The 26,612-nt window shown below is 41.0% G+C and overlaps 1 protein-coding gene across 1 annotated transcript in view; it reads left to right on the forward strand.

Moving 5' to 3' along the window:
• cnksr2a (connector enhancer of kinase suppressor of Ras 2a) overlaps positions 1-26,612 on the forward strand; it is a 467,989-nt gene that overhangs the window by 290,484 nt on the left and 150,893 nt on the right. The window contains exons 10-12 of the mRNA XM_078232430.1: positions 6,206-6,339; positions 17,506-17,717; positions 19,709-19,798. Of these exons, the coding sequence (XP_078088556.1) occupies positions 6,206-6,339; positions 17,506-17,717; positions 19,709-19,798 (436 nt within the window). The remainder of the gene's footprint in view (positions 1-6,205; positions 6,340-17,505; positions 17,718-19,708; positions 19,799-26,612) is intronic.

Raw genomic sequence — 26,612 nt, forward strand, 5'->3', positions numbered from 1 at the left:
ACATGGCGAGCCTCGTGGGCATGGTCAGAAGAAGCACAAGTGTTCCTCTTGGGACTCACAAAAGAAGTTTCGGCTTTTCTCTGGGGAAGGGATGGGGGGGTGGTGCAGCAATCCTAGAACATGTTCCCCGCATGCACCTACATACCATCGGGCTGTCAGGGGTCACACAATGGTGCTACAGCCAGCGGTGATTCCTGAATGCTTTCCGCAGGAATGGAAAGTCGGTTGGCAGCATGGAAATGATGTCCAGTCATTAAAATAGGCATGTTCTTATGCAGCCACAGGGAGATGGGAAACTGATCCTTGTGTATTTCCGTCAGAAACTCACCGGGAATTAAAATCAACTCCAATATTTCCATTGCAGTTCTTTTTTTCCAACAGGAAAAAGATTTGCCTTTCATGACCACAAAAAAGATTTGCCTTTTATGACCACAAGCAGTTTACAGCAAATGAAGTACTTTTTGAAATGTAGTTACTGTTGTTATGTGGGAAACATGGCAGCCAATATGGGCACAGCAAGTTTCCACAAACAAGATGGCATTGGCCAGATAATCTGTTTTTTTGGTGATATTAATTGGGGCTTAAATATTGACCAGGTCACCAGGGATAACTAGAAGTTCGAAATATTTCTGTATTTTGATATCAATTTCTGTGAAATAAATATCTAATCAAGAGGTAGCAAAAAGGTAATTAATTTAGCAAGAATTGGTTGCAGTAATGATGTGTGGGGACGGAGGTTATAATTAGCTGAGGAGTTATTGAGCTCAAGTGCTTCATTTAAAGAGTTAATTGTTGATTCAGGGATTGCCTCAACCCACTCAAACTGTTTTATTTAGTTGAAAGTTTTGCAGTGGCAGCATTCTTTGTTACAGCTCGGTAATGAATTGTAAACAGGAACAAACAATCTCAATAACAATGTGCATTTCTCCAGTATGATATCAACTAAATTAAGCTCCGATTCTTATTTCTGTTTGTTCACATTGCTTTGTTTGCTTATTTTTTCCTTAAACAATGATTTGTTACCCCTGCATTTCTTTTTGAGGCTGTATCTGACAACAAAAAAACCTGTGTATACAAAAAGAAAATCAGCCCAAAGTTGTACCTTTGGGTTTTGACTGCGCTGGGAAGAAATTGTTTCCACATCATTGAAATGTGAATGTCATTTCAGTTCACAGGAAAGTGAATTTTTGGGAGCAAATGCTATTAATGTTAATTAATCGTTCACTTTTCTTAATCCAGTTAGAGTAAATATATATGTGTATATTTCAAGGGGAAAGTCCTGGGCTAAAATCACCTCCACATAGCCGATTTGCTACTCCTATTCTGTCGTGGTGAGACTATGAAGAACAGCAGAAATTACAAGTTCCAGGTCTTGAACATTCTTATGGGGGATTTCGTGGGGGATGTACTACTAGCTAATATCTTTCATAAATTAGATTAATACTTCTGAACTGAAATTCAACACAAATAGATTTGCTTTAAATAATCTAAGCCGTATGGAAAAAATTGTTAAAATGATCTTTCTTTAAATATGCAGCTTAAGTAGATTGTTAAACTTATGATTGTAAAAACCTGAATTTTGGTACCAAATGATTTCAAAATAATTCACTATATTGACGAGCCTCTGTAATGTAGGTTAAGGACATTGGCGACTGGGTGGTGTGATACCTTTTGCGGAGTTCTACATTGCAATAGTAGTGTTTTTGTAAAGAGTGTTGGAGAGACACTTCACATCGGACCTCAGAGTCCCGAGCCCAATTTCGGGAGTTATCAACTAGAGTCAAATATAGCTTTAAGACCAGATTAGGAAATGTTTGTGTGGCTTTGGGATAGAAAAAATACGGGTAAGTATCTTGAGCATCTAAAGTATCTATACAGAATAATTTATTCAAGTCATTTTCAAAGATAAATTCGTTGCCAAATTCTCATAAAATACCAGAAGTCCTTGGGTAATAATGAGACCATCCCCCTCCTGCCGCACCCTGCTCCACACAATTTCACCATGACCTGGAATTAAGTCAGTTAAAAACAATATTGAAATAAAGTGGTGAGGCACTTGACGTTGAATCATTTCCAACCATCGTTATGTGTATTTGAATAATGAAGAAGCTCGTGGTATCAAATGCTAGGAGAAAGGAAACATAAAATTTTAACTCTGTAGAATGTCCCAGTTCTCTATATAACCGCTGCCACACAAAATGAAAGCTTTGCATATCTCAGCCACACAACAATTGTGCTTTAATTGTAATATAATTATGTTGCTCATTTGGTAAGCGTAATTTGGAGCAAACAAAATACACCTGCATTTTAGCAGTAATGCTAGTTTGGTGTCCAGAAAGAAAGTTTTGTAAACTTACTATTTGCAAGATCATAGCTTTGAGTCCTGCTAAGGAACCTACTTGTGTTGATAGTCACATCAGGCTAGTGGCTTCTTTTATTTTCCTTTCTCTCCTCACCCTGACCACTTGGGAAGATCTTCCCACAGTGTGCAAGCTCCTGAACATCTGGCAATATTATTCATTAGTGTGTTCAGCAATGTCAAGTTTTTGGTCCTATCGTATTTGATATTTCCTTGTTTTCCCTCTGTTTCTGAACCAAGCTGCATTATAGATTGTGAGGAATTGTGAGGAATTGTGAATATACATTTCTATCCTCCCTCATGGATATTACCAGTGAAGAAACATCAATTTTAAATCAATAACGTTGGAGATGTCTGTTATTCTGGATGGATTAATGACCAGTATATGCTCCTATTCTTGATTGATTCAAAAAGAGTAGAAGTATTTTGAATCCTCCAAATCAGAGTTAATTTGTTTTCATCTTTATCTTGTTTATGGTGTGACTTTGGGATTGGGTAGCACAGAGCTTTAAACTTCCAGGACTGGAGTTCAAATCCAGTCCCAAATGAAATCATAAAAGTCCTTTTTCTATCAGCTCCATTTATCATTTGTGTAATGAGATTTGGCAGTACTCAGCTCATTTTCTATTCTAATAGACATGGGTCATTGCACAGAAATTGTTCCATATTGAATATACAATGGCACTAAATCAGAAATCAGAGCCTGTGGGGATGGTTATTGTGAAAAATGGAAAGATTGACACTCAGATATGGGTCATGTAATGGAAATCATGTTGCTATTCTATAAAATTAATTCCTCAAGGCTTGGAAAACCAGTTCTCTCCCCATTGTGTTAATTGACTTGAATCATTTGATAGTTCCTTTCCCCGACAAGGATTCATGATCAAATTGACTTAAGAAAATTGAGTACGCAAGAAAGGTTTTGATGGATCTTTTGACATCTAGATGAAGATGCTGGAGCAATGATTAAAACTGCCCTGATAGTTCAGATTTTGTATAAACTGATCTCTTCATCAAAAAGGATAGTCTGTCTTGTATAGTTTCCTTTGACAGATCAGCTAGGTGGCTGAGTGAATCATTGGGAAAATTATAAAACCATGTCTTCCAGTAGCTTATAATTAAACAAAACTGTTGGAAATTGTGCTGTGTTCTGACTATTCCCATATAACCGTATCAGCATCTTTATCATTTTCCCAACTGACTTAAAATCTGTTCCATCTGTAACATTTTCCAGTTCAGATGTTGACTTGAAACATTAACTCTTTTCTCTCTCCATTTGCAGCATTTTCTGTTTTATTTTTCAGATTTCCACCAAGCTAAATGTCTTACCTTTGTCTAAAGATCTTGTCACTCTCACTTGTTAGTATCGGCTACCCTCTTTGAGTATAATTAAAACTGTATGTATTTGGAAGAAGGAAGAAAGATCTTGCATTTATATAGCGCCTTTCACAAATGCTTTGTTTTGAAGTGCAGTATTATTGGAATATTTACACAGAATAGCTCATGCTTTGTGCAATGTGAGATCCCTTGCTGAAATGACGAGAAGAAAGCCTTGCATCCTGATTTCCTCATTATCAATAGGAATCATTTTTATGGGAAAGAAAGCTGTTTGAACTTGGCTTTAGGAGCAGTTAGCACATTGACATTGGCATTGTTCAATCTGGCAACTTGCTCATTCTCTGTCACAGAATACTCTGGTACACCATGGTGCAATGGGGAAACGATGGTCATGACACGAGTGCAGAGGCCCAGGCTAATTATCTGGGGACAGGGGTTCAAATCCCACCATGGCAGCAGCTGGAATTTAAATACTGGTAATAAATCTGAAATATACAGCTAGTCTCAGTGACAGTGGCCATGACAACTATCATTGATTCTCGTAAAGACCCACCTGGTCCACTAATGTCTTTCAGGGAATGAAATCTGCCATCCTTACCTGGTCTCGCCTCGAGGTGATTCTAGACCCACAGCAATGTAGTTGACCCGAATTGTCCTCTAAAATGGCCCAGTAAGCCCCTCAGTTCATGGGAATTAGGGGTGGGAAAAAATGTTGGCCTTGCCAGCAACGCCCACATCCCATAGAATAATTAGTTAAGAATTGTAAGTCTCAAGCTCCAGAGAGAACAGCCCAATTGGTCTGACAGCTTGGAAGTAAGTGCTGAGAGATTTTATATAGTAGAGCTCAGATTTGGCAAATTGATAAGTCCCCAATGAGGAGCAGTCCCTGTCCAAATGTCGTGAGATCGGGAAAATATCCAGGCCTGGGCTGGCAAGTGGCAGGGAACATTTGCACCATGCAAATGCCAGGCTGCAGCAAAACCAGGCTGTCATTTAAATGGTTCCCCAATCTCAGGGACAGGACCCCTTCCCACAAGAAATGAAATGGTGTCCCCTCCACTGACAATGGGAGCACCACCTCCACCCTCTCTCAAAAGAGGAACATCCTCTCTCACCCTCAAATAATGGATAACCCCCACACCCCCCAACCAAACAAGCATGAGGGTGACCCAACCCCCCCCTTCAAGCCCCTCCTCTTCAGATTCTCCCACTAAGTCCCCCTCCCCCTTCAGACACCCCACTCAGGCCCCCTTCCCCCTCCCCCTACTCAGGCCATGCATCTTGGCAATGCCAACAGTGCACTGTCCCCGGCTGCTTGGCACTGAAACCCTGGCCTGGCACCTAGAGTGATTTACATAATTATCAGGTTGTTGCCCTCCCTGAATGGAAGCTTGATCAGGGCCAGTGGGGCAGGGAAGGTGGATCCGAGAGCCCTCAGGCCCGTCGTGAATCCTGATCTTTGGCCAACACCCCATTCACTGGGGCACCGGGATTCCCGCTGGCTGTCTGAAGAGGTCGGAGTATCAGATTCTATGTCTCCTTCTTTCATGAAGGCTGAGCAAGGGGTGCGACTGCAGGAAATGCTACAAAAGAAGCTTGCCCTCTTTGGAGCGAGTGTGCACCCTCCAATCACAAGCCTCGTTTGAAATGCCTGAGTGGGGCAGGAGGAGCAAATCTGCAGCCTCTCACATTCTTTGATCATGGGAGCAAATGCATGACAAATTTACCTGACATGGAAACTACCTAAATCAGTGCTTTGTCATCTTAGGACATGATGATGAATAATAACAACAGTTGACTTTCTCTTCAGTGTTTGTTTAATAAGCCGATGCAGAGCTACTGCCCAGATTGTTTCACAGTCTACTGTGTTCCTACTTCTGTTGTCAGACTCGCAACTTGCAAATGAGGAACACCCAACACACTCAACTTGTTTTGTCGAATATTTAGGAATGCAAGGTGGCATTTTGACTTGAAATTTAGTTGACAGAAATCTTTGCTTCTCCTGTGTATGTTCTATACCTGCTCACAGGAAATGGGTAATAAATAATGGGCAATATCAAATGCAGATTGGGAGGGATGATCAGCCTTGATAATCTCTCAGGCGAGAGCTCGATAAATTCTGGAAGCAGAGTCCGTGAAGGAACAATGGAAGATGGGACTCATAGAAAACGACATCTCCATTGACTGACGTGGAGTTCTATTAGTGAATAACAATAATTGCAGGATAGTAGATAATTTACTTTGTCACATTGATATACTTTTAGAAAAGTGATGACCTATCAAGCTTTAGATCTGAATTTCTGGCAATCTTTATGACTCCTGATCATAGAACAAACAGACTTTGTTGTGAGTTACCACTTGTGTAATTGTATCTGTGTTTTTAGCTGTTCATTGATTTTGGTTTTATTGTGAACTCATTTGTCTTAACGTTTGGACAAATTCTTTTAAAATATGAAATTTTATCTTACCTGTTAATAAATCTTTTTTCTCTCTCTTTTTTCTGAAAAGCCAATTATCCCAAAAAGCCCAACTGGTAGTGTTGCCACACCAACCGGTACTCTTAGTACACCGACAAAGCGAGACAGTTCTGCACTTCAGGACCTTTTCATTCCCCCTCCTCCATCAGAACCATACACTCCCAGGTAACCATTTGATCTCATTACGATGTTCTATTTTGCACATAGAAAGAAATCTTATAATAAGTGTCCCTGTGCATCACATTTGATGAAATGTCTGATATGATGCATCAATGATTCATCTGATGCAGTTCAATTTTATTTATAGCTAATATCTTGACACACTGTACTCCTGTTAAATCTGGCACTGATTTTTCTCTGCCGTTTGCATGCATCTTTGAAATCAAAAAGTTGCGTAATATACTGCAGTACGAAGTTATTTATTGAATGGATCTGTGCTTAAAAGTATACGACTCTTTTGGAAAATTCAGAATTGGAATGTAACCAGTGGGCTGAAGTGTAATCAATATATGAAAGCAGTGGTGCAGAATATTTGCAACGGTTGGAGTGTTGAATACATTTTTCTTACTGCCCACCACAAATAACCTTGATCTGACTGACAATTTTCTAAATTCAGATGGCTGATGACTTCTAGTTAAAGTCTATCGATTCTTAATGTGGTCAACCTTACATTGTTCCTATTTCATTTGCTCGTTTCCAACAAATAATCTGAAGAGCAAAGCTGAGATTCAAATCAGGATACTACAGGTTTGGCAGTGCACTGATCGAAGCCAGAGTAACAAAACTGGCGATGAAGCCTAAAAACTTGCTTTCAGAGTTTCACCATGATGATATTTTATGAACATATGCAGCTGCTGCCAGGTCTAGCCTCACACAACTCAGTTCTCAAGAAACCATGCTACGGCCTTCTTGCAGTGGCTTTCTACAGTGCGAAGGATTGTTTTGTGCAGTGGATATGTGCCCACTTGGAACTGGATTGAGATTTTTCAAAGTTTTACACAATATGACTTAACAGGCAGAAGTAACTTCCGTCTCAGCAGTTTGGGATGGATTTGAATCCTGTCCCAAATGGGAAAAGTCAGCTTTCAATCCATCACTTTTCCCAAAATTCAGCATTTTGCGTTTCCTAATGTTATGATGTTTGTTTTTTTTCTAAAAAAATCATTATTTGTGCAAATCTTCAAACATTCATCAAAAACAGAAAATGCTGGAAATAGTCATCAGGTCTGGCAGCATCATTCTCCAATCCAGCATCTTCTGTTTCCATTTCAGATTTCCATCCACAATATTTTGCTTTTGCTTCAACTGTACATGTTGAATTGGAGATACACTGAAATAGAATAGGTTACATTATAAATAAAGGAGGTTGGAACCATTCTGAAGCTTTAACCAAAAAATAAATGCATTTAACAGGAGTTCACACCTCAGTGTTGGGAATTAACTGTAGTAATTATGTTGAAAATTATGCATGATTTTAGGGAAAAAAATAGTTCTTCTTCCATATACAGTGGTACCAGAAAAAACAGTTGATAACTTTCACTGCAGGTATATATTACCAAATGTACTTTAGCAAGCTACTGCTAAAAACATAAGAACAACAGAAAATACCAAATTATCAGATTGCCTTGAACTGGAATATAGTTAGAAACATATTTGTTCTTTAAAAATCCACACAGCTACAATTTTGGACACATATTGACCTTAACATCAACACTTGGTGATGTGACATTTGTTCTGCAGTCATTTCATCATAGAACTGCTTATCTTTGTTCTGTCAACGAGTACCAGTGCACCTTTTATATCCTGTTGCACTTTAATTTTGAAATCATTGGTTGGATTTTACAGACGGGATTGACCATTTCCAAGTACGTCCTTGGCAGTGTGATTCTGAAAAGGTATTATTGCTTTCGATGCATGTCTTATTGCAGAAGGAACTTTGACTACTTAAGATGCAAGTATGTTGATGTTCTTGGGCAGTGTATTTCTTAACTATCAAACTTTGGAGCTGCCTCCACCATATTTCAAAGAGGACATCCAAATTTGATCATACAAAGCTATTATTTCTTCCGTCTGTAAAGTTCATAACAAATGGTTTCAGGCTTCCCAGTGTGATTTGGTAAATGCTAACTCTATTTCAATATTACTTTTCCTTAGTGTTGATCTGTGCCCCACTGCTATGTTGTAGTGCCAAACGCCTTGTTTCGTACTGTGTGAACATTGTTCAGGTGAATCTTTGGAGTCTTGGTTGTTTTCTTGTTTTTAGTGATTTCTCTCAGCTATGTGCATGGTTTTTCTGCCTGTTTGAGAGGAAATGTATGATGATACTCCAACACCGGGTAATGCCTGGTGTAAAGTGGTAGTAGGCAAGAGCATGAATTTCAGAGCTGAATTTTAGAGTGTGACAACAAGTGGAAATGACACCATTGAACATTCAAATTGAGCTAAAGGCCAAAACAGCCAACAAATGGTGAAGACCTTGCTTTTGTACGGAGTGCAGTTATAATTAATTTCACAAAAATAACTTGCCTCGTGTGGGTATTGTTTTTGAAATGTTCCAGATGTTACGTGAGTTATATTTGTGGGTGCTTTATATGTATGACTTTTTTTGCAGAAGGCTGGGAAGTTCCAGTATCTCTAGAATTAACAGGTAAGTCCCTGTGAGATGTGTCTGTGCAATAGTTGTGAACCAGTCCATTACCTAATCTTAGAACGGAAAGATATAACATTGGTGAGCAAATCTGTTGAAGCAAAAATTCACTCAATGAAGCATAGCCTCATGTTTCATTGTTATGCATTGGAAAAGATATGGACAGTGTGTAAGTTTGATTAAGGTTGAACAATATGTTCATGCAAGGAGAGGGCCTGGACTTTATTGTTATAAAATGAGTAAAAAGTGGAAGTGAAGATGAATTTCAGAAGCGGAGGTGTCACCTTTGCTTTATTCAATATGGAAACCCTGAATTTTTCAATAATACTTCGGTGTCCAAAATTTCTCGAAGAGACTGCTACAACATTTGGATAAACGGGGTTTCACTAAAAAACTTGGAGTCTGTGTTAAATACAGCAAGTTAGCATTTTTGTAAAAGTGACAAGTGAACTTATATTGCAGTATTACTTCATACTGTAATGAATTTTGATTCTAGACAAATTCTAGTGAAAACTTAATACAAATTTCAACAGAAAACACAATTTTTTCCACTCTCCATGCTGCTGATTACATATTTTGAATTTTTGAAAACCTGAAACATTGCACAGCTATAGTTGAATTTCTACAGGAGAATGCCCATGAAATGTGTGAACGTTTTCCTTTCTATCTATTGGCCTCTTCCACATGTCATGAGTTCCATTCTGCGTCAGCACTCCAAACAGGAGAAGCTATGCTTCTGTCCCCCAAGGATTTTGTCTTGGATTAATCCTCATTTTTTTTACGATGTCAGATATGATTTTTCATGCTCCTTGCGTAAACCTGTTTTACTAACACGTTACTCAATCTTGTTAATTTCCCTGCAGCAGTTCATGCAGTCACAGCTTATCTCATTCTTTTTGATAGTAATTACCTTGCAGCTTTAAACAGCCTCTTTCAAAGAAAGATTTACCTAAGTGTCAGCGCAGATAATAACACTTTGACCTCTCAGTTGGTAGGTTATAAATTCAACTCTCCAGTACTTGAGAACGTAATCTAAGACAATGGCCCATAATTTCCTCAGAGTAGCAATCTGTCGGATTGCCACTCTAAATGAATTTACCCTCGCTGTAATTGCACAGACTCTGTCACTCCCAACCTTCCTCACTCATCCTGGATGAGACAGGAGCAATGCAGCGCACCCCCAGCAGCATTGGCGTAGAGTGACTGAGGTGCAGAGAGGTAGCTCACTCCCCCTTTGTGCGCCAGTAGTTGCCATAAAGGGGACGTTTAAAGGGTAAAGTAAGGTAAGTTTCAAAGATAAGTGGGAGGGGGGTGGAGGTGAATCCAGGAATTATGGGGTGGTGGGAAAGACCAGGACGTGGGGACACACTGGACACTGGGAGGGGGGAGGGCCAGAGGGAGTGGAGGGACAAGCCATATGTGAGGGGAGGAGGAGGGACAGACAAGCAAGGGGGCAGGGTGGACTGGGAAGAGGGCAAAAAAGACTAGACCAGAAGCAGGAGGGTGTAGCAGACTGGAGGTGGGAGATGGGGATTGGGGTGTCCCAGGCCAGTGGGAGGTGAAGGGTAATGGTCCAAACCAGAGAGTGGGGGGGTCTGGGTTTTTTAAATTGTTACTCTGGAGTTAGAAGTGATTTTTTTCCTTCTAATTCTTTCAGAGTAACTATGAGGGTAAAACTGGCAGAACCATCTGAAGTTAGTGATTTAAGTCACTTTGCCTGATGGTTCCCAGCCCAGTGTAATTGTCCAGGGGAAGTGTGATACTGGGAAACCAGGAAGTTATGGGCCATTAATATTTCAATGCAAAACTCTTGTACTGTCAAAGCAAGAGGGTAAATTGAACTCTTTATACAGCTGTAAGTTTAAAGAATTCTCCCTTAGCCAATAACAGCCAAAACAAAACCGATGAATTGATCTTTCATCTAATTTGTTCTTCTGATGTAGAATGATAATAAGGATAGTTGCAGCGCAAAGTTATCAAATACTCCATGTAACATCATGACAGCTTTGTTATCAGGGCTATAGCAATGTCAAAAATCGTTAGCAACAGGTTATCATTGAAGTATACAACTCCTATAGTGAGATAAACAAGACTGAGTACATGTGGCAATAGAATATGAGGATTGGAATATAAGAGTAAAGAAGTGTAAGTTAAATTATGCAGGGCATTGGTGAGGCCACACCTGGAATAATGTTTGTAGTTTTGATTCTCTTACCAAAGGAAAGGTATACTTGCCTTTGTAGGAGTGCAATAAAGGTTCAACAGACTGATTCCTGGAATGAGGGGATAGTCTTGTGATGAGAGGTAGAGTAGACTAGACCAATATTCCATAGAAATTAGGAGAGTATAAAGTGATCTTATTGAAATGCATAATCTTAGAGGGCTTGATAAGGTGATACTGAGAGGTTAGTTCCACTGGCTGGCAAGTCTACAACTGGGGATTAAAGTTTTGGAATAAAAGGTTGATCATTTATTATTGAGAAGAAGAGACATTTCTTCACTCGAAGGGTTGTGAATCTTTGGAATTCTCTACCCCAGAGAGCTCTTACGTTCAGTCATTGAATATATTCATGATAGACTTCAATAGATTCTTGGATACTTCAGGAATTAAGAGAGAGATGGGTAGGGCAATAATGTGGAGTTGAGATAAAAGAACAGCCATGATCTTAATAAACAACAGAACAGGCCTGAAGTCCTGAATGGCCTACTCCGACTGATATTTCCTATGTTCTATTCTTATAGCTTTCAGTACGGTTCGTGACCAAACATTTAGCCAATTCTTTCTTCATTTAGTCCAACATAACCTGCTTTAGCTGGGTGGTTATTGTGCATGTCCACTACTCAGATGGAGGTGAAAATTTTCCAACCGCTTATTTCCTTAAGAGTTGTTTTTTCTTTTGCACTCTGACATTATGAGCTCAAGGCCAAGCTGCTCAAATGGTATGCTTACATATTATAAGAATATGATGATTAACTAGATTTCCTGCTCACATTATGACTGCCCCTCAATATTTTACAGATGTAAATTACATGCCTGTCAGTCTTTTCTCCACTGAAAGCAAAGTTGGTGATAAGTAATGCAATGATGTACAGGGCCTTCACCTCTGGCACCTGGGTTTCAATCAGCCTCCTTTGTCTATTGATTGTGAAAGTAAAAGTTTTGTACAAGATGAATTTATGCAGCCTCTAGTAGAGATGAAACCGTAGACCGAATCTCCTCCTAATTCAGCAGTTTGACTTCAAATCTTGCCAACATAATAAACATATACTGTTATCGAAGAATAGTAGGAAGTATCTTTCTGAGGCTGAGCTAACCAATAGATTGCAGCTTGTTGTGCTAACTTTACTATGAATGTGTGGTGTTGACAGTGAACAAAGAACAATACAGCACAGGAAACAGGCCCTTCGGCTCTCCAAGCCTGTGCCGCTCATTGGTCCAACTAGACCATTCGTTTGTATCCCTCTATTCCCAGACTGCTCATGTGACTATCCAGGTAAGTCTTAAACTATGCCAGCGTGTCTGCCTCCACCACCCTACTTAGCAGCGCATTCCAGGCCCCCACCACTCTCTGTGTAAAAAAACGTCCCTCTGACATCTGAGTTATACCTCGCCCCTCTCACCTTGAGCCCATGACCCCTCATGATCGTCATCTCCGACCTGGGAAAAAGCTTCCCACTGTTCACCCTATCTATACCCTTCATAATTTTGTACACTTCTATTAGGTCTCTCCTCATTCTCTGTCTTTCCAGGGAGAACAAGCCCAGTTTACCCAATCTCTCCTCATAGCTAAGACCCTCCATACCGGGCAACATCCTGGTAAACCTTCTCTGCACTCTCTCCAAAGCCTCCATGTCCTTCTGGTAGTGCGGCGACCAGAACTGGATGCAGTACTCCAAATGTGGCCTAACCAGCGTTCTATACAGCTGCAACATCAGACTCCAGCTTTTATACTCCATACCCCGTCCTATAAAGGCAAGCATACCATATGCCTTCTTCACCACCTTCTCCACCTGTGCTGCCACCTTCAAGGATTTGTGGACTTGCACACCTAGGTCCCTCTGTGTTTCTATACTCTTGATGGCTCTGCCATTTATTGTATAACTCCCCCTTACATTAGTTCTTCCAAAATGCATCACTTCGTATTTATCTGGATTAAATTCCATCTGCCATTTCTCCACCCAATTTTCCAGCCTATCTATATCCTGCTGTATTGCCCGACAATGTTCATCGCTATCCGCAAGTCCAGCCATCTTCGTGTCATCCGCAAACTTGCTGATAACACCAGTTACACCTTCTTCCAAATCAGTGGATGACAAAATCAAAACATGTTCCAATCCCTGACCCCAACTTCACCCTGTTAAATACAACACCTCAATAAAGCAAGGGTAGGAATCAGACAGTTGCTTTGCAGTACAAGACTTGAATATTGCTGAAAAGAGAGAGGTTTTATATTGCACACATCAGGACAAATGCAAGAATGCCAAATTTCAAACATCACAACAGTTCATACTACAGAGAATGACAGGTTCCCCAAGCTCCACACTGTACACTGGACCACACTGTGCACTGGACCACACTGTACCCTGGACCACACTGTACCCTGGACCACACGATACACTGGACCACACGATACACTGGACCACACGATACACTGGACCACACGATATACTACCCAACATGATGCACTATACTGTACAATACACCACACTACACCATCCTCTACACTACACTAACAACCAATTTAAGATAATCAGTTGAGCTCATAACTTTGCTCATGTATGCTTGCGAACATGACACTCATTTATACATGGGCACCCATTTTCTGTAAACAAAAGGATGCTATGTACAATGTAGTGAAAATAATCTGATGTCATGTCAATGCAAATTCTTCAAGGGACAGATACACAGATTCTGCCTTTTTGAGTGTTAATTCTGGATTAACTTGATTATATGTGGAAAAGAATTTGGTAGAACGAAGCTCACTTTTGTCTCTAGAAAAGTGATTGCAATGGAACCTGTCACTTAAGACCCTCAATTACAAAGAAAAAGTGGTCCCTTGGGATAGAGGGAGAAAAATGTGTTTGCGTAACATCACCTTTAATGGTGCTATGTAGACCATGTCAATTCCCAAGGACACACAGCATTTTAGAAGAGTTAGAACAAAAAAGTGTTTGTTTCTTCAAATACAAGTTTGGTGTGAAATGTTTCCTTGATTACTATCATACAGCAAGCTGCCTTCACCAGTCTTTTTAAGCATTTTCCTCTGAATTATGCCCTCAAAAGCTAACAGAGAAATGCCTCAGTGCTCCATCAAACTGTATCGATATTTGATGCTTAATAATTTTAGTGCTGCCTGAACCAGTCAGTGGAATTTGCAATTAGCATTTTATAGAACTTGACAAAAAAGAACTTCTTACCTGCTGCTAGCAAAGATTAAATGTGTGCTATTCCAGAGCTCCTAAATCTCAACTCTCATTCCAGAAACCTACACTTTGAAAGGAAGCAAGCAAGGTCCACAGCATAATACTAAAATGCTAAAATGCGTTGTCTTACATTTAGCAACTGCAAACTAGTTTTAAGCTTATTTACCAGTGTCAAAGGTAGGCTTACAATAACACTGTAATGAAGTTACTGTGAAAATCCCCTAGTTGCCACACTCCGGCTCCTGTTCGGGTACACTGAGGGAGAATTTAGCATGATCAATTCACCTAACCAGCACGTCTTTTGGACTGTGGGAGGAAACTGGAGCACCCGAAGGAAACCCACACAAACACGGGAAGAATGTACAAACTCCACACAGACAGTGGCCCAAGGTCAGAATTGAACTCCGGTCCCTGGCGCTGTGAAGCAACAATGCTAACCATTGTGCCACCCTGATGCTATCATACACAAAACAAAACACATTAACTTTGGGCTGACATAAAGATTAGTTCAGTCATTATTTCAAATAAGCCTTCTGAATGCTTGTTTAACAAGTTGTCTTTCATTGGCGATCTATTGGAACAAGAATCTTTCCAGCTAAACATAAGTGACAGGTTTCATTGTACTATTTTTGGCATTCACTGCTGTGTGATTTCTAACATGATGCGAGTAGGATTAAACTTTGATAGTTTGCTATCTTTAAAGAAATCTTTACATGACCTGTATTTATGGCAATTCCATTTTCAAAGTGTATAATCAATTAACTAAAGAGTGCTGAGCCTGAAAACTCGCCTGATCTATCACCGTGCCATATAGACCAAGAAGGTTCCAGCTTCAATCCTTAGTACTTGCGAAAATTGGTTAAAGGCACCCAGGTTAGATTGAAAGGGCTACAATTCTCTGTGATAGGAAGGTGAACAAAGGCACCAACGCTCAGTGTTCTTGCTTCTGACTGTTATCCAGTGATCTTTGACAGAAATGCCCATATAATTGAATAACCTGCTTCTGTTGGCTGTCTCGGCCACCTATGAAGAATGGGTTTAGCACAAGGCATTGGAGGCCGCTATTATACGAGTGATTCCTCATTCCTGTACTCACAGGAGTTCAGGTCAGAAAGAGGATTACGACATTTCAACTATGATTTTCCAACCCACCATCGCTATGGAGCACTGAATCTTCATCTATATCTCAATGTGATTTACTATCAAGAGAGGGGAGAAAATTGAGAGGGAGAATGGGTCTCTTTTAAATCAGCTAGGTTGTATTAATCAATGGTTCTGGGTTTACTGTTGATGATTGATCTGAAAGTGGTCAGCACTCCCATAGCGCTACTTAAGCTGGATGTTAATATTTGTTATTTAACGCATTGTACTGCTCTGATGATGGTATGGCCAAAAGACATCTAAAATCATAACCAACTGCAATCATACTTCGAGTGTTTTTTTTCTAATCATGTCTAAAATAATTATAAATTGTCCAACGTTAGCATTTTTTCACTCTGAAATTGATGTATTCGTACAGTGTTTTTTGTTAACAATTATATCAACTGTATGATTCTTTTTTGGTGCCACTGTAGATGTTCTTTTCTCGTGTTCACACACTGAAATGTTTTTTAGGATGCATTTTCTTTCTTGGGTCTTTGATTCAATAGGGACTTTTTTTTAAGTATACTAATTTTTGCATCTCAGCTAATTGCTTTGTTACATTTATTTTGATGGCTTTTTCTGACTCTCATTTCTCCACCCATTCCAGCCCCACCCAAAAAAAAAGGAAACATTGATAACTCTGTTCTTTCTAACCACGGATAATTCTCTCTATTCCCCTAACTCGCAAGTCTTGACATCAACCGCAATTCTTTTCATTGTAAGACCTGTGTCCAGATTTTTTTTTTAACCAGACAACCCTGGCAGCAATGACTGACACAAATTAGCTATCAGGTCACAGAATGTGTGGACAGCAGCTTCATTCTTGATGAATGATTGACGAAGTAGATTGTTTTAGATCCTGACTTTTCTTCTTGCACAATTACGCCTCGTGGGCTCTTCTGCCTCCGGTTACCTACAGAAAGTCTGAAAAATACACTGATTGTCACAGCAGCCTCGTTGGCTGATCTGTCATCAGGATGTGATTAAATCCAATGGTTGGTGAACTGTCCATCCTTCCAAGCTCAGAGGGGAGTAATAATATTTCAATCATGTATTTGTACCCTGTGCCATGATGAATGAAAAATCCCTACTAAATAGTAGTTGAAGAAGGTCTCTCTTCCCCCCCTCCCATTTTTTTCTCTCTTCAGTGATCCTTATCCATGCACAGTAGAACTGGTAACTCTAGACTCTGGTATTTGCAGCCTAGTGATAAATGTTGCTGGGTGAGTATGTAGTATGAATCACTTAGTTTATGTTAAGTGGAAATGTGGGTGTTTGTTTCTCAGATTTGTCGCGGAAATTGTAATATTGTCATGAGAAATTATGCTGCAAATTATTGCCCAACCATGGCAAAATGGATTGGTGTCTTCCAACTTTTACATGCCCCTTCTTAAAAGCAAACATAGTTTTCCTATCGTTTTGGTTTAGCCAAGGGTGATAAGTCCAGGTAGCATCTTTTATATATCCATGGTGAATCACTTCAATTCACCTGCAGCAGTAACAAGCCTCAATGTCCCTTCATGATTCAGATAACCATAGTACTGAATGTACAAGATTGACTGCAAAACTGTGGTGCAAATTGCCAATAGTATCAGTATATGAACAGAATGGCTGTGAAAGGCCCTTATTGTAACACACACAAAAAAACAAGCCATGGATAGTCTTAATATTTTAGTAGTTAAAATTTACAAAACACTTGTTTTTAAAAAATGTCTTTTTGGGTTTCAGTAAGAGCACAATGGCTTCCATGACAAAATTACAAACCTGACTTGTTGATGTGTTCCACTTTTTATTAACCTACTGCTTGAGATGGCCAATGCTTGTCAAAAAGAAGTGAAACTGTATTATTTGATGCTGTGTAGAGTTCCTGTTTGCTACTGTGATTGATAATTGATACAGTTTCCAAAAGCCATAATCTCCTCATTCATTAATGCCTACTGTTTAGGAGTTTGCAATTGTAAATGCAAGTGCAGCAAGAATATTAAATTGAAATGAGCACCATATTTCATTCTAAAAAGTAGATATTTACCTCTGTCAATGGAATCATTGACTTAACTTCTGTTTGTTTAATCGGAATGACAAACAGGCATTGAATTTTCTTTTTCTCCAATTAAAAGGGATGAAAAAGGGAACCTTCCCCTTGAGGAGTCCAGCAGACATGCTTTAGGCAAGCCAGTGCATAAAGGATCAGAGTCACCTAATTCTTTCCTGGATCAGGAATATCGCAAGCGCTTCACCGTGATTGAAGGAGATGCAATGATTCTCAGTTATGATTACGACACAAGCCGGTCAAGTGTACCAGGCAGAAGAGAGAATACTCTGACCTATGGTAATTTTAGCTTTTGTTTTGATTTTGTATTCAGAACTGGTCCAAATTGTCTATATTCTTGAAAAAACTGTGGACCGGATTCTCCGACCTTGCCCGCAGCTGGGATTCTCTGGTTCTGTTGCAGTGAGCAGAGATTTAGCTGAGCACCAAGTTCTCCATCCTTGATAGTGGTGGTAGGACATGAAGGGCCAGTGAATTCCGGCCTGTATCTTTGAGAAAGCATGCCAGTTTTGTTGAGAGCCTTCAACCAATTAAATTGCAAAACCAAGGATCACATGACAAAACTTAAAATAGATTCTGGACTTCATTGTGTCTTTAACCAACCAGTTGCCAGAACCATATCACCAGTAATCAATCAGATCATAAAGTCGTCAAACCTCATTTCAGATTAATTTGAAGTCATAAAAATGATCAGTTGCTAGTCCCAAAGAAAGAATTTTCCAGCACACAGATCCTTTTTATTTGTTCATGAGGTGCATCACTGGCGAGGCTAAAATTTATTGCCCATCCCTAATTTCCCTCAGGAAGTTGGTGGTGAGCCACCTTCTTGGTCCACTTCAGTCCATTTGGTGCAGGTACCACCCACAGTGTTGTTGGGAAGGGAGTTCCAGGATTTTGACCCAGCAACAGTGAAGGAATGCTGATATAGTTCCATTCAGGATGGTTTCTGACCTGGAAGGGAACATGCAAGTGGTGGTGTCTCCATGAACCTGCTGACCTTGTCCTTCGAGGTGGTAAAGGCTGCAAGCTCGGACAGTGCTGTCAAAGAAACCTTGACAAATTGCTGCAGTGCGTTTTGGAGATGGCACATACTACTGCCACTGTGCAATGATAATGAGGGGAGTGAATGTTTAAATTGGCGGGAGATGAGGTGCCAGTCAAACAGGCTGATTTATTCCAAGGTTTCTCGAGCTTCTTGAGTGTTGTTGGAGCTGTGCTCATCCAGGCAAGTGGAGAGTATTCACGGTCCTGACTTTCACCTTGGAGATGGTAAACAAGCTTTCCTACAGAGACAGCTCCTATTCCTAATGTATTCCTGAAAATAAAATTCATAACTGTATTTTTTTTAATTCAATAACTCGGGGAGGAGGAAAAGTCATAAATTTGTCCATCCCTTTTGCTCACCCTGCCAAATGCCTCAACTCATGTTAGACCTACACCCCAGCCCAAAAGCCAATATAGGCAAACACTATTGGAGGTGCAGTTACAGCACACATTTGTGTCGATTTTGTCTTATGACACTGAAATAATCAGAGCCCCAAAGATGAGAGTTTTCCTGAGTGTGCCATCAGTTTAAGGGTTAACTGTTTCTACAAGAATTAAACCTACAAAAAGAAAAAACTGTGGGCTCCACATTTTATTCCAATTATCAGTGAGTTTCAGCACCGGAGTAGATTACTCCCTCCCTTAAATACAGGAATTAACCTGTAATTTTGTGGTTCACAATAGCTGTCGCTCTCCAGTTACAAATGATGTCCAACCTGACTACTGTTTGCTTAAGCAACTAATTCCTCATGTGAAAGAAAAAATAATTGCTCGCAAGTCTTGGTGCAGATAAATCTAATGATTTGGTTTACAACATCTGATTACATTTCCACTGAGGGTTTATATAAGCTAACGTTCTGAAACTGAGGGTGTGGGGTGGAGGGGAGCGGCAGGACGCAATCTTATTTAATTAAGTTCTGCAATATTTAACGATTCTGATGATTCGGCTAGCTTACAATAAAGAACGAGAAGCAGAGTGAAAGGCTTCTTCAAAAAATGGAACATAATACGATTCGCTGGAATGGAGCAACACAATCGGCACATTCAATATTTGTTGCAGTAATCTGCCTCCCTCAATCTTTCCACTTAACAAAGTTGACTTTTCAACTAGAACTGCTGAATAGAATATGACTAATAGACTGCTTTGAAAATTCAAAGGTGAAAAGAGGCAAGCAATAACAGCACAAAGTGAATGATTGAAAAATTATTTTTATTGCTTTTTCTAGGCAAACTGAGGCCCATTTCCATGCCAGTGGAATACAGCTGGGTAGGAGAATATGAAGATTCAAACCGGTCCAAAAGAGATGGAAGAAGAGGTGAGTGGCTCTTTCATTTTATGTGGCAATGTCCCCAAACCTGATTTTAGTTAAAAAATTGGCATTTACAAAGCATAGATTAAATTGAATGTTTTCACTTAGTGGTAGGCAGCTTCTTTTTTTAACTGTGCCATTGGATCGCCCATAATACTCACGACCAGATTTGAATTGGGAGCAAAATATTGAAGCTCAACTATTAACCCAGTTGTCCCTTTACAGTCACTGCTCCGTGGAGGGAGCTGGTCTTGCTTGTGACCTGATGACATCCACCATAAAGCCACTAAAATGGCTGTAGCTTTCAAGTTGCAGTGCGAACCTCGCTATTTTTTTTAAAGAAAATTTGGATTGGTGATCAAGTGTGGCATCAGGGCAGTGACAGGAGCACAGTAGATGCAAGGCTTCATGTGTTGGATTGCATAGCCTCGTGCGCACAATTGTGCTCTGAGTTTCAGAGGACACCAGAACAAACAACACTTTGTGTGTGTGTGTGTGTGTGTGTGTGTGTGTGTGTGTGTGTGTGTATGTGGCTTTCATATGTCAGCCGTACCTGTTGGGGCTGATTTTGACTTTGGGAGCATGCCAAGAGTCAGCCCACTCTGCCATCAAAGAGGCCAGAGCTGTTTTGAGTATTAGGTATCTCAAAGTGGTTTGCCAGGTAGAGGCTGGCAAAATACTGACCAACAGCAAGATAATTTGGGACAGTGAGGGGATAGTTAAGGGTTGTTGGTGTAGAGATGCAGATAGCCAGGGCAACAGTGATTGAGATTACTTGTGAGAAGCAAAGGTATTCTGCTAAATTTTCAAAAGTCATTGCAAGTTCATAATTTCAGCAACTCTTTGTTTTTTTTTGTCACTGAAACAGGTGGGGATTATGTTTGACACACTCTTGGCCAAGTTCTGTCCTCAGATTTTAATTAGGGTTTATTGTAGATCCAGGATTCTGATATGTTTAATAAAAAGGATTACCACTTGAAACAGGCTTTGGCTGCCCAGAGCTGATCCCAGTTTAAATGGTGGTGGACAGAGTGTCTACCAATCCTCTTTCAAGACCATTAATGCCCATTACTCCTGATTTTGGTGAGTTAAAATTGATGCCATATTATCTACCTACCAATGAACCATTGATCTGAGTGAAGCATAGCAGTTGCAGAGTTGTTCCAAATCAGATGGTTCCACTATAACACTTACTCATTGTCTTTGAAGGTCTTGATGAAAGCAGTGCAATTGAAACAGTGAAATCATACTCTTTGGGCTTGATTTTCAATGTTTTCTCTGAGGCTTTGGATTTTCAGTGTTTTTTTGCAGCTCATTTGTTTTAGTAGTTAAACTTGACTGAGAGTCCAAATATCCATTAGAAGGTTGAAACACCTGTGCCCCAGGGAAAACATTGCTTGAACAATAGCTCTGGCTCTCTGATCTATGCTGTCAAGTTCACAGTGGTTAGTTACGCAAGATTTCGAGGTCTTGCAGTTTCATCTCTTGAAACTTTAAACGGTGATTGACACTTCTATTGGGCTATAGTAAAAAAGTTTTTTAAGAAAGTTGGAAGGTATCCGTGAAGAACTTTTTCAAGTTCTTTGTACACCCTACTGTCACCATATGGTTCACTGGATCTATCTGTGTATAATGGGTGGAATGGACATGGATGTGCCATTGCTTGGCATGGGGTACATGGGCCAAAGAGGGTGAGTGAGAGTATATATGTTGGCATGGGGACATGAGGGACGATAGGGGCAGGGTGGGGACATAGCTTGCCATGGGGGTATGAGAGGCCATGAGCTGGGTAGGGGGTTTGAGATGGCGTAGCTGAGGCATCAAGAGTTTGTGGGAGGTGAGGCATGTGAGGGCAGGATGACCTTTTTGTTTTTACTTTAACTGGGATCAAGTCCTACAGCACTAAGGTGGGCCGATTAAACAGCCTGTTTCCACACCCATCAGACCCTCTCAGCTGGCCCAACTCCAGCCCCCACCCACCGTCCCCCCAACAATGAATATCCTGTCCTTGCAGGCACTGGGTGGATTGTGTGGGCATTTTCCCACCTCGAGGATGAAAATCCAGCACTATACATGAATTTGGAAACAAATTAATGTTTGTGTAAATTCAGCAGAAGTACTATTTCATCATTCTTAGGGCCTGGGATTGTGGTCAGTGTGGGTGCGATGGGCCAAATGGCCTCCTTCTGCACCGTAGGGGTTCTATGATTCTTCCTCAGTTATAGCTGCAATCTGCATTTCCGACTTGATTTGCAATTATTAGCAAATATTAATCATTTGCAAATCCACCAGAACTCCAAATGTGTTGCATTGCATATATTGAAAGCGGCAGAGCTTGTTGTTTGAATGTTTAGCCAGAGGAATTTAATCCGTTTTTCACTTGTTTACTGAATTGGAAGATGGTAAAATTTACTGATCTCATTTGGTATGAAATCACGCTGTGATATTTCTTTCTGTTGTGTCTGATTATTGTACAGTGAGTTTTCACTTCAACATAATCTTTACTTTGCATTTCTGATGGAAGTAGTGGCATCTATCACCTCCTGTCCTCATTTTTCATTAATAAACCCAAAATCTGTAACTCCAGTGGTCACTATGAATGTATTTCACCCCTGAAAAATATTTTTTGATAATTTAGTGAAGACAGTGGCGTAACGGTAATATCACTGGGCGGGTAGTGCAAAGGTCCAGCCTAACGCTCTGGGGACACGGGTTCAAATCCCACCATGACAACAAGTGGAATTTAAATTCAGTTAATAAGTCTGGAATTGAAAGCTTGCCTCATTAATAATGGCCGTGAAACAATTGTCGATTGTCGGAAAAACCCATTTGGTTCACTGATATCCTTTGGGTAAGGCAATCTGCCATCCTTACTTGGCCTACATGTGACTCCAGATCCACAGCAATATGGTTAACTCTTAACTGCCCTCTGAAATGGCCTAGCAAACTAATCAGATGTGGCAATTAGAGATGGGCAATAAATGCTGGCTTTGCCAGCAGCAATCCTATCCCTTGAAAGCTTATATGTATATTACAAATTGCATCATTTTCCCTCAGAAATATTGGCTGTAATATTGTGCTGAAAAGCTTATTGGATTTAAGTGTTTTCACCCCGTTTATCAAAATCCAATGGATTTTAATGCAAATCTTAAACCTCACCACAGGACACACTATAAAGACACCCCATGTATAATTTTATTTCTGGATGCACATACGTAGTAGAGTTGACTGTTTCTCAAACTCTGTTGATTGTGTCCAGCAGATTATTTAATGAAATGAGATTCTGTTGCAGATTGCTGTTCACTAGTTAGACTGAAACCACAAATAAATTGCCCTCCATCACTTTGTCCCTCCAAATGTTTAAATGATTGCTTGAAACCGAGTTCTTGATGCAAACAGAGCAATAATGGACAACAATAATCTCCTTCCCCTGGATCCTATTGTAAATAGCTGGCGCCCTCATCTGACTCTGATCTTGAAACTTCACGGCTGGGATTCCCCCCAAAAAATTCTAAGTTGCCAACATGCGGGAAAATGGGAGTAAATCCTGCTGGTTTTTTCAGTGTGATTTCCAGAATAAATCTCTGACACTCTGTGCATCACAGACTGCCCTAACGGGATTCCCTCTGAAAATCAGTGGTTGAGGCCTATTCCCGCTGGAGAGGTCTGCAACAAGGCACTGAGTGGATCACTGTGCATGCGCTGATCTGTCAGCACGGAGATCAACGCATGCGCAGTCCCCCCCCCCCCCCCCCCCCCCCCCCGCTGACACCACCCCGCCACCACCACCATTGCTGGCCTCCAGATCACTGGCCAGCCAGCCCATTCGCTGGCATTCTGACCCCCACCCCCCCCCCCCCTCCACCCCACCCCCTGCTCGCTGGCCTCCCGTTCCTCCCTGGGCCAGCCACGATGTACCTCACCCACCCAGCCAGCCCTGACCACCCACCCCCCCCGACAGTCCTGACCCCCTTCCCCGATCTCAATGGCCAGCCCCGATCTCCTCCCCCTCTCCCGCTCCCCAGATGGCCAGCCTCAATTGCCTCCCTCTGCCAGTGATCCCACTTGCAGATTGGCAGTGGTTTGCCCCGCCCCCTCTTGCTCTGCCCCCTTGGCACTGCCCAGTGCCCGATGGCAGTGCCAAGGTGCCACCTGGATAATGCCAGTTTGCTGCTTGGGGGCCTCCTTTACCCCTGAACAGCCCGGGGGGGTAGGGGGGACCTCAATAACCTCTCTTCCCTCCAGTAGAGCCAGGCTACCTGTTTCCCATCAATGGGGAGCAGTTGTAAATGCCCCTGGAGGGAACCACTCACACCAGGGGTGGGCGGAAGTTGGGAAGGGGGTGGGGGAGATGCTAGTGGGCCGGAGAATTCTGTCCCGGACCTGCTAATCATGTGGAAATGTCAATTACCATGACATTTCCATATGATAATCAGCTCCGCGCCAATTTCCAGCGTGGAGCTGATGATGCCAAAAGTCTTTGTCTGGGAGTCTCGCAGGGGCCGTGATGCCCAGCAGGAAGCCCATAATATGGCTGCCGCTGATGTATCTCACCCCGCTGTGCTACTCGAACAGCGCAGCGGGCTGGGAAAATACCCCCACCCCCACTGCCCACCTATTAAGAATTAAATTGTATTTTCGCTTGTATGCTATTAAGATTTCAGATTAATAGCACTAGTTCTTTTAAGACATGCCATAACTAGATATTTAAATTACTTCCAATTACCAAGTTCAGTGAAAGAATTAAGTATGCAGGAATTACATTATTACCTCGAGCATAGTAAAATATGACATAAAACTCTGATTTTACAAGCTTAGTATGTCATATTGTTGCTTGGTTCATGGTGCACCTTATTTAGCATTAAATAAAATGTTCAGACAAGCAGAGCCTGTGCTGGTGAGCAGCAGAAGCCTCAATTTAATAGCAAAGTCAGATCCCATGTTGAATGTAATATTTGCGAGGTTAGTTCGGCCTCCTGTGCTTTCCAATTCTCTCAAAAAAATGGGGTACAAGACCAATCATCCCATCTGCTCAAGTTGGATTTTTTTTTCAATTGTTGTTACTGAGATGGAGAAGTTGCTGCAAAGCTTGTAATTTATTCCAAAGAAATATTGAGAGTTTACTTCTCAAGAGCAGTTAGGATGGGCACCTAATGCTGGTCTCACCAGCAATGCCCACATCCCATTAAAAAAAATGTTTTTCTCTTGTGTTTTGCTCCTGTGTTAGTTCCTGTTGCTGTAGAGGGCACTATTTTTGCATTGTAAGATTATTCTTCCCCCCCCCCACCCCCCGCAATATTTCTACAATATTTTTTCTCTTGCAAACTTACAAAAAAGTATTGGAACTGAACAGTTCACTTTAGGGAGGTCTCCTCCTAGCATTTCACAGTTTTCAGTAAAGTCCTGCCATTCGTGGGGATTACGTTCCTGCAGGTTTTCTCTCGGGGTGAAATTGCAAACAGCAAACATTCTTTATAATGAGAGTGCATTAGATAGATCCAGCGATCCCAAAACTTGACCTTTTTAAAGGTACAGAGGTCATAAAAACTATGTTTTGAGTAAATTTAAGATCATTTTACTGGATGAATTGTTTAACAAAGCAGGGAAACATGAAAATGTAAACTTCATCACACTCCAAGACAAATTTCTCTGTCGCACATTATTTGATAGTGGATGTGGAGAGAGTGGGTGAAGTGGCTGATGAGGACATTGATATGGATAAAACGAATGATATTATCCTTGACTGCTTCACCTTTTGCTTTTCAAAGTTGTTAAGTGCTTGGTATGGAGCAGCAGCAGTGATAATTGCTCTACAAACGGCACTGCTTCTTTTGATGTTTGTATTATGGTCTGTTGCCTGTGCTTTTTAATCTTGAGCTAATCTTATGAGATCTGCCATCATTCTGTTTGATTTCATTTAATTTCATCAGTTCAACCAATCCTTCTGCAGAGGATTCCTCTTGATGAGACTGAAGCCAATCCTCTACTTTCTCTGTGGCCAGGTCTTCAAATTCCTCCCCTCCAACTTGTTTTGCCAGCTCTACTATTCTGGCCACTTTAGCCTCCACATTAGAAATGGAATCATTCACAGCCTCATGCCAGACTTTTTCCCAGCAGGGATTTACGGCTGAAGCTCTAACTTCATCCCATGAGTCCTTAATTGCACCTGTTGCTATGAGGATGTTAAATTCCTTCCAGCAATCACGGACTATGATTAAAGGGTCTGCTTCCATAGATTAAGAATGTGGCTGAAACGTCTACTGGTGTAATAAGTCTTGAAGGACGCAATGACCACCCCCCTCCCCCCAGTCCATTGGCTGAATAAGTGAGGTTATATTTGTGGTTAGAAAAAAATGTCAACATCTGGACGATGGATGAGGATGTCCAAATGCATTATCGAGGATAAGTAGTATCTTGAAACTGGTTATTTTTCCTCCGATAAATCCTGACCTCTGTCAGAAAGCAATTTTCAAACAGTCCTCCTGCCGTAACCCAACATAGCTGTTCACCTTTGAAAACAGTAAGAAATCTCTGAACACCAGGTTGAAGTCCAACAGGTTTATTTGGTATCACGAGCTTTCAGAGTGCTGCTTCTTCATCAGGCGCCACCTAAATCTCCAGGCCCACTGCGCTGAAAAGTCAGCACAGTGGGATGGGAGAATTGCGGCCTTAGTGTTTACATCATGGATAGGCGAGGGTTTGAGGCTGCAATGGACAATCATGTGTACAAGATGTCATGATTGGGATGGGAGGTGGGCGCATATGATCTCGCCCCCACTGCTCCATAGGCTGTACCATCAATCCAAATGTTTAGTTTTCT

This window comes from Mustelus asterias, chromosome 17, assembly GCF_964213995.1.
Source record: "Mustelus asterias chromosome 17, sMusAst1.hap1.1, whole genome shotgun sequence".
Taxonomy (NCBI): domain Eukaryota; kingdom Metazoa; phylum Chordata; class Chondrichthyes; order Carcharhiniformes; family Triakidae; genus Mustelus; species Mustelus asterias.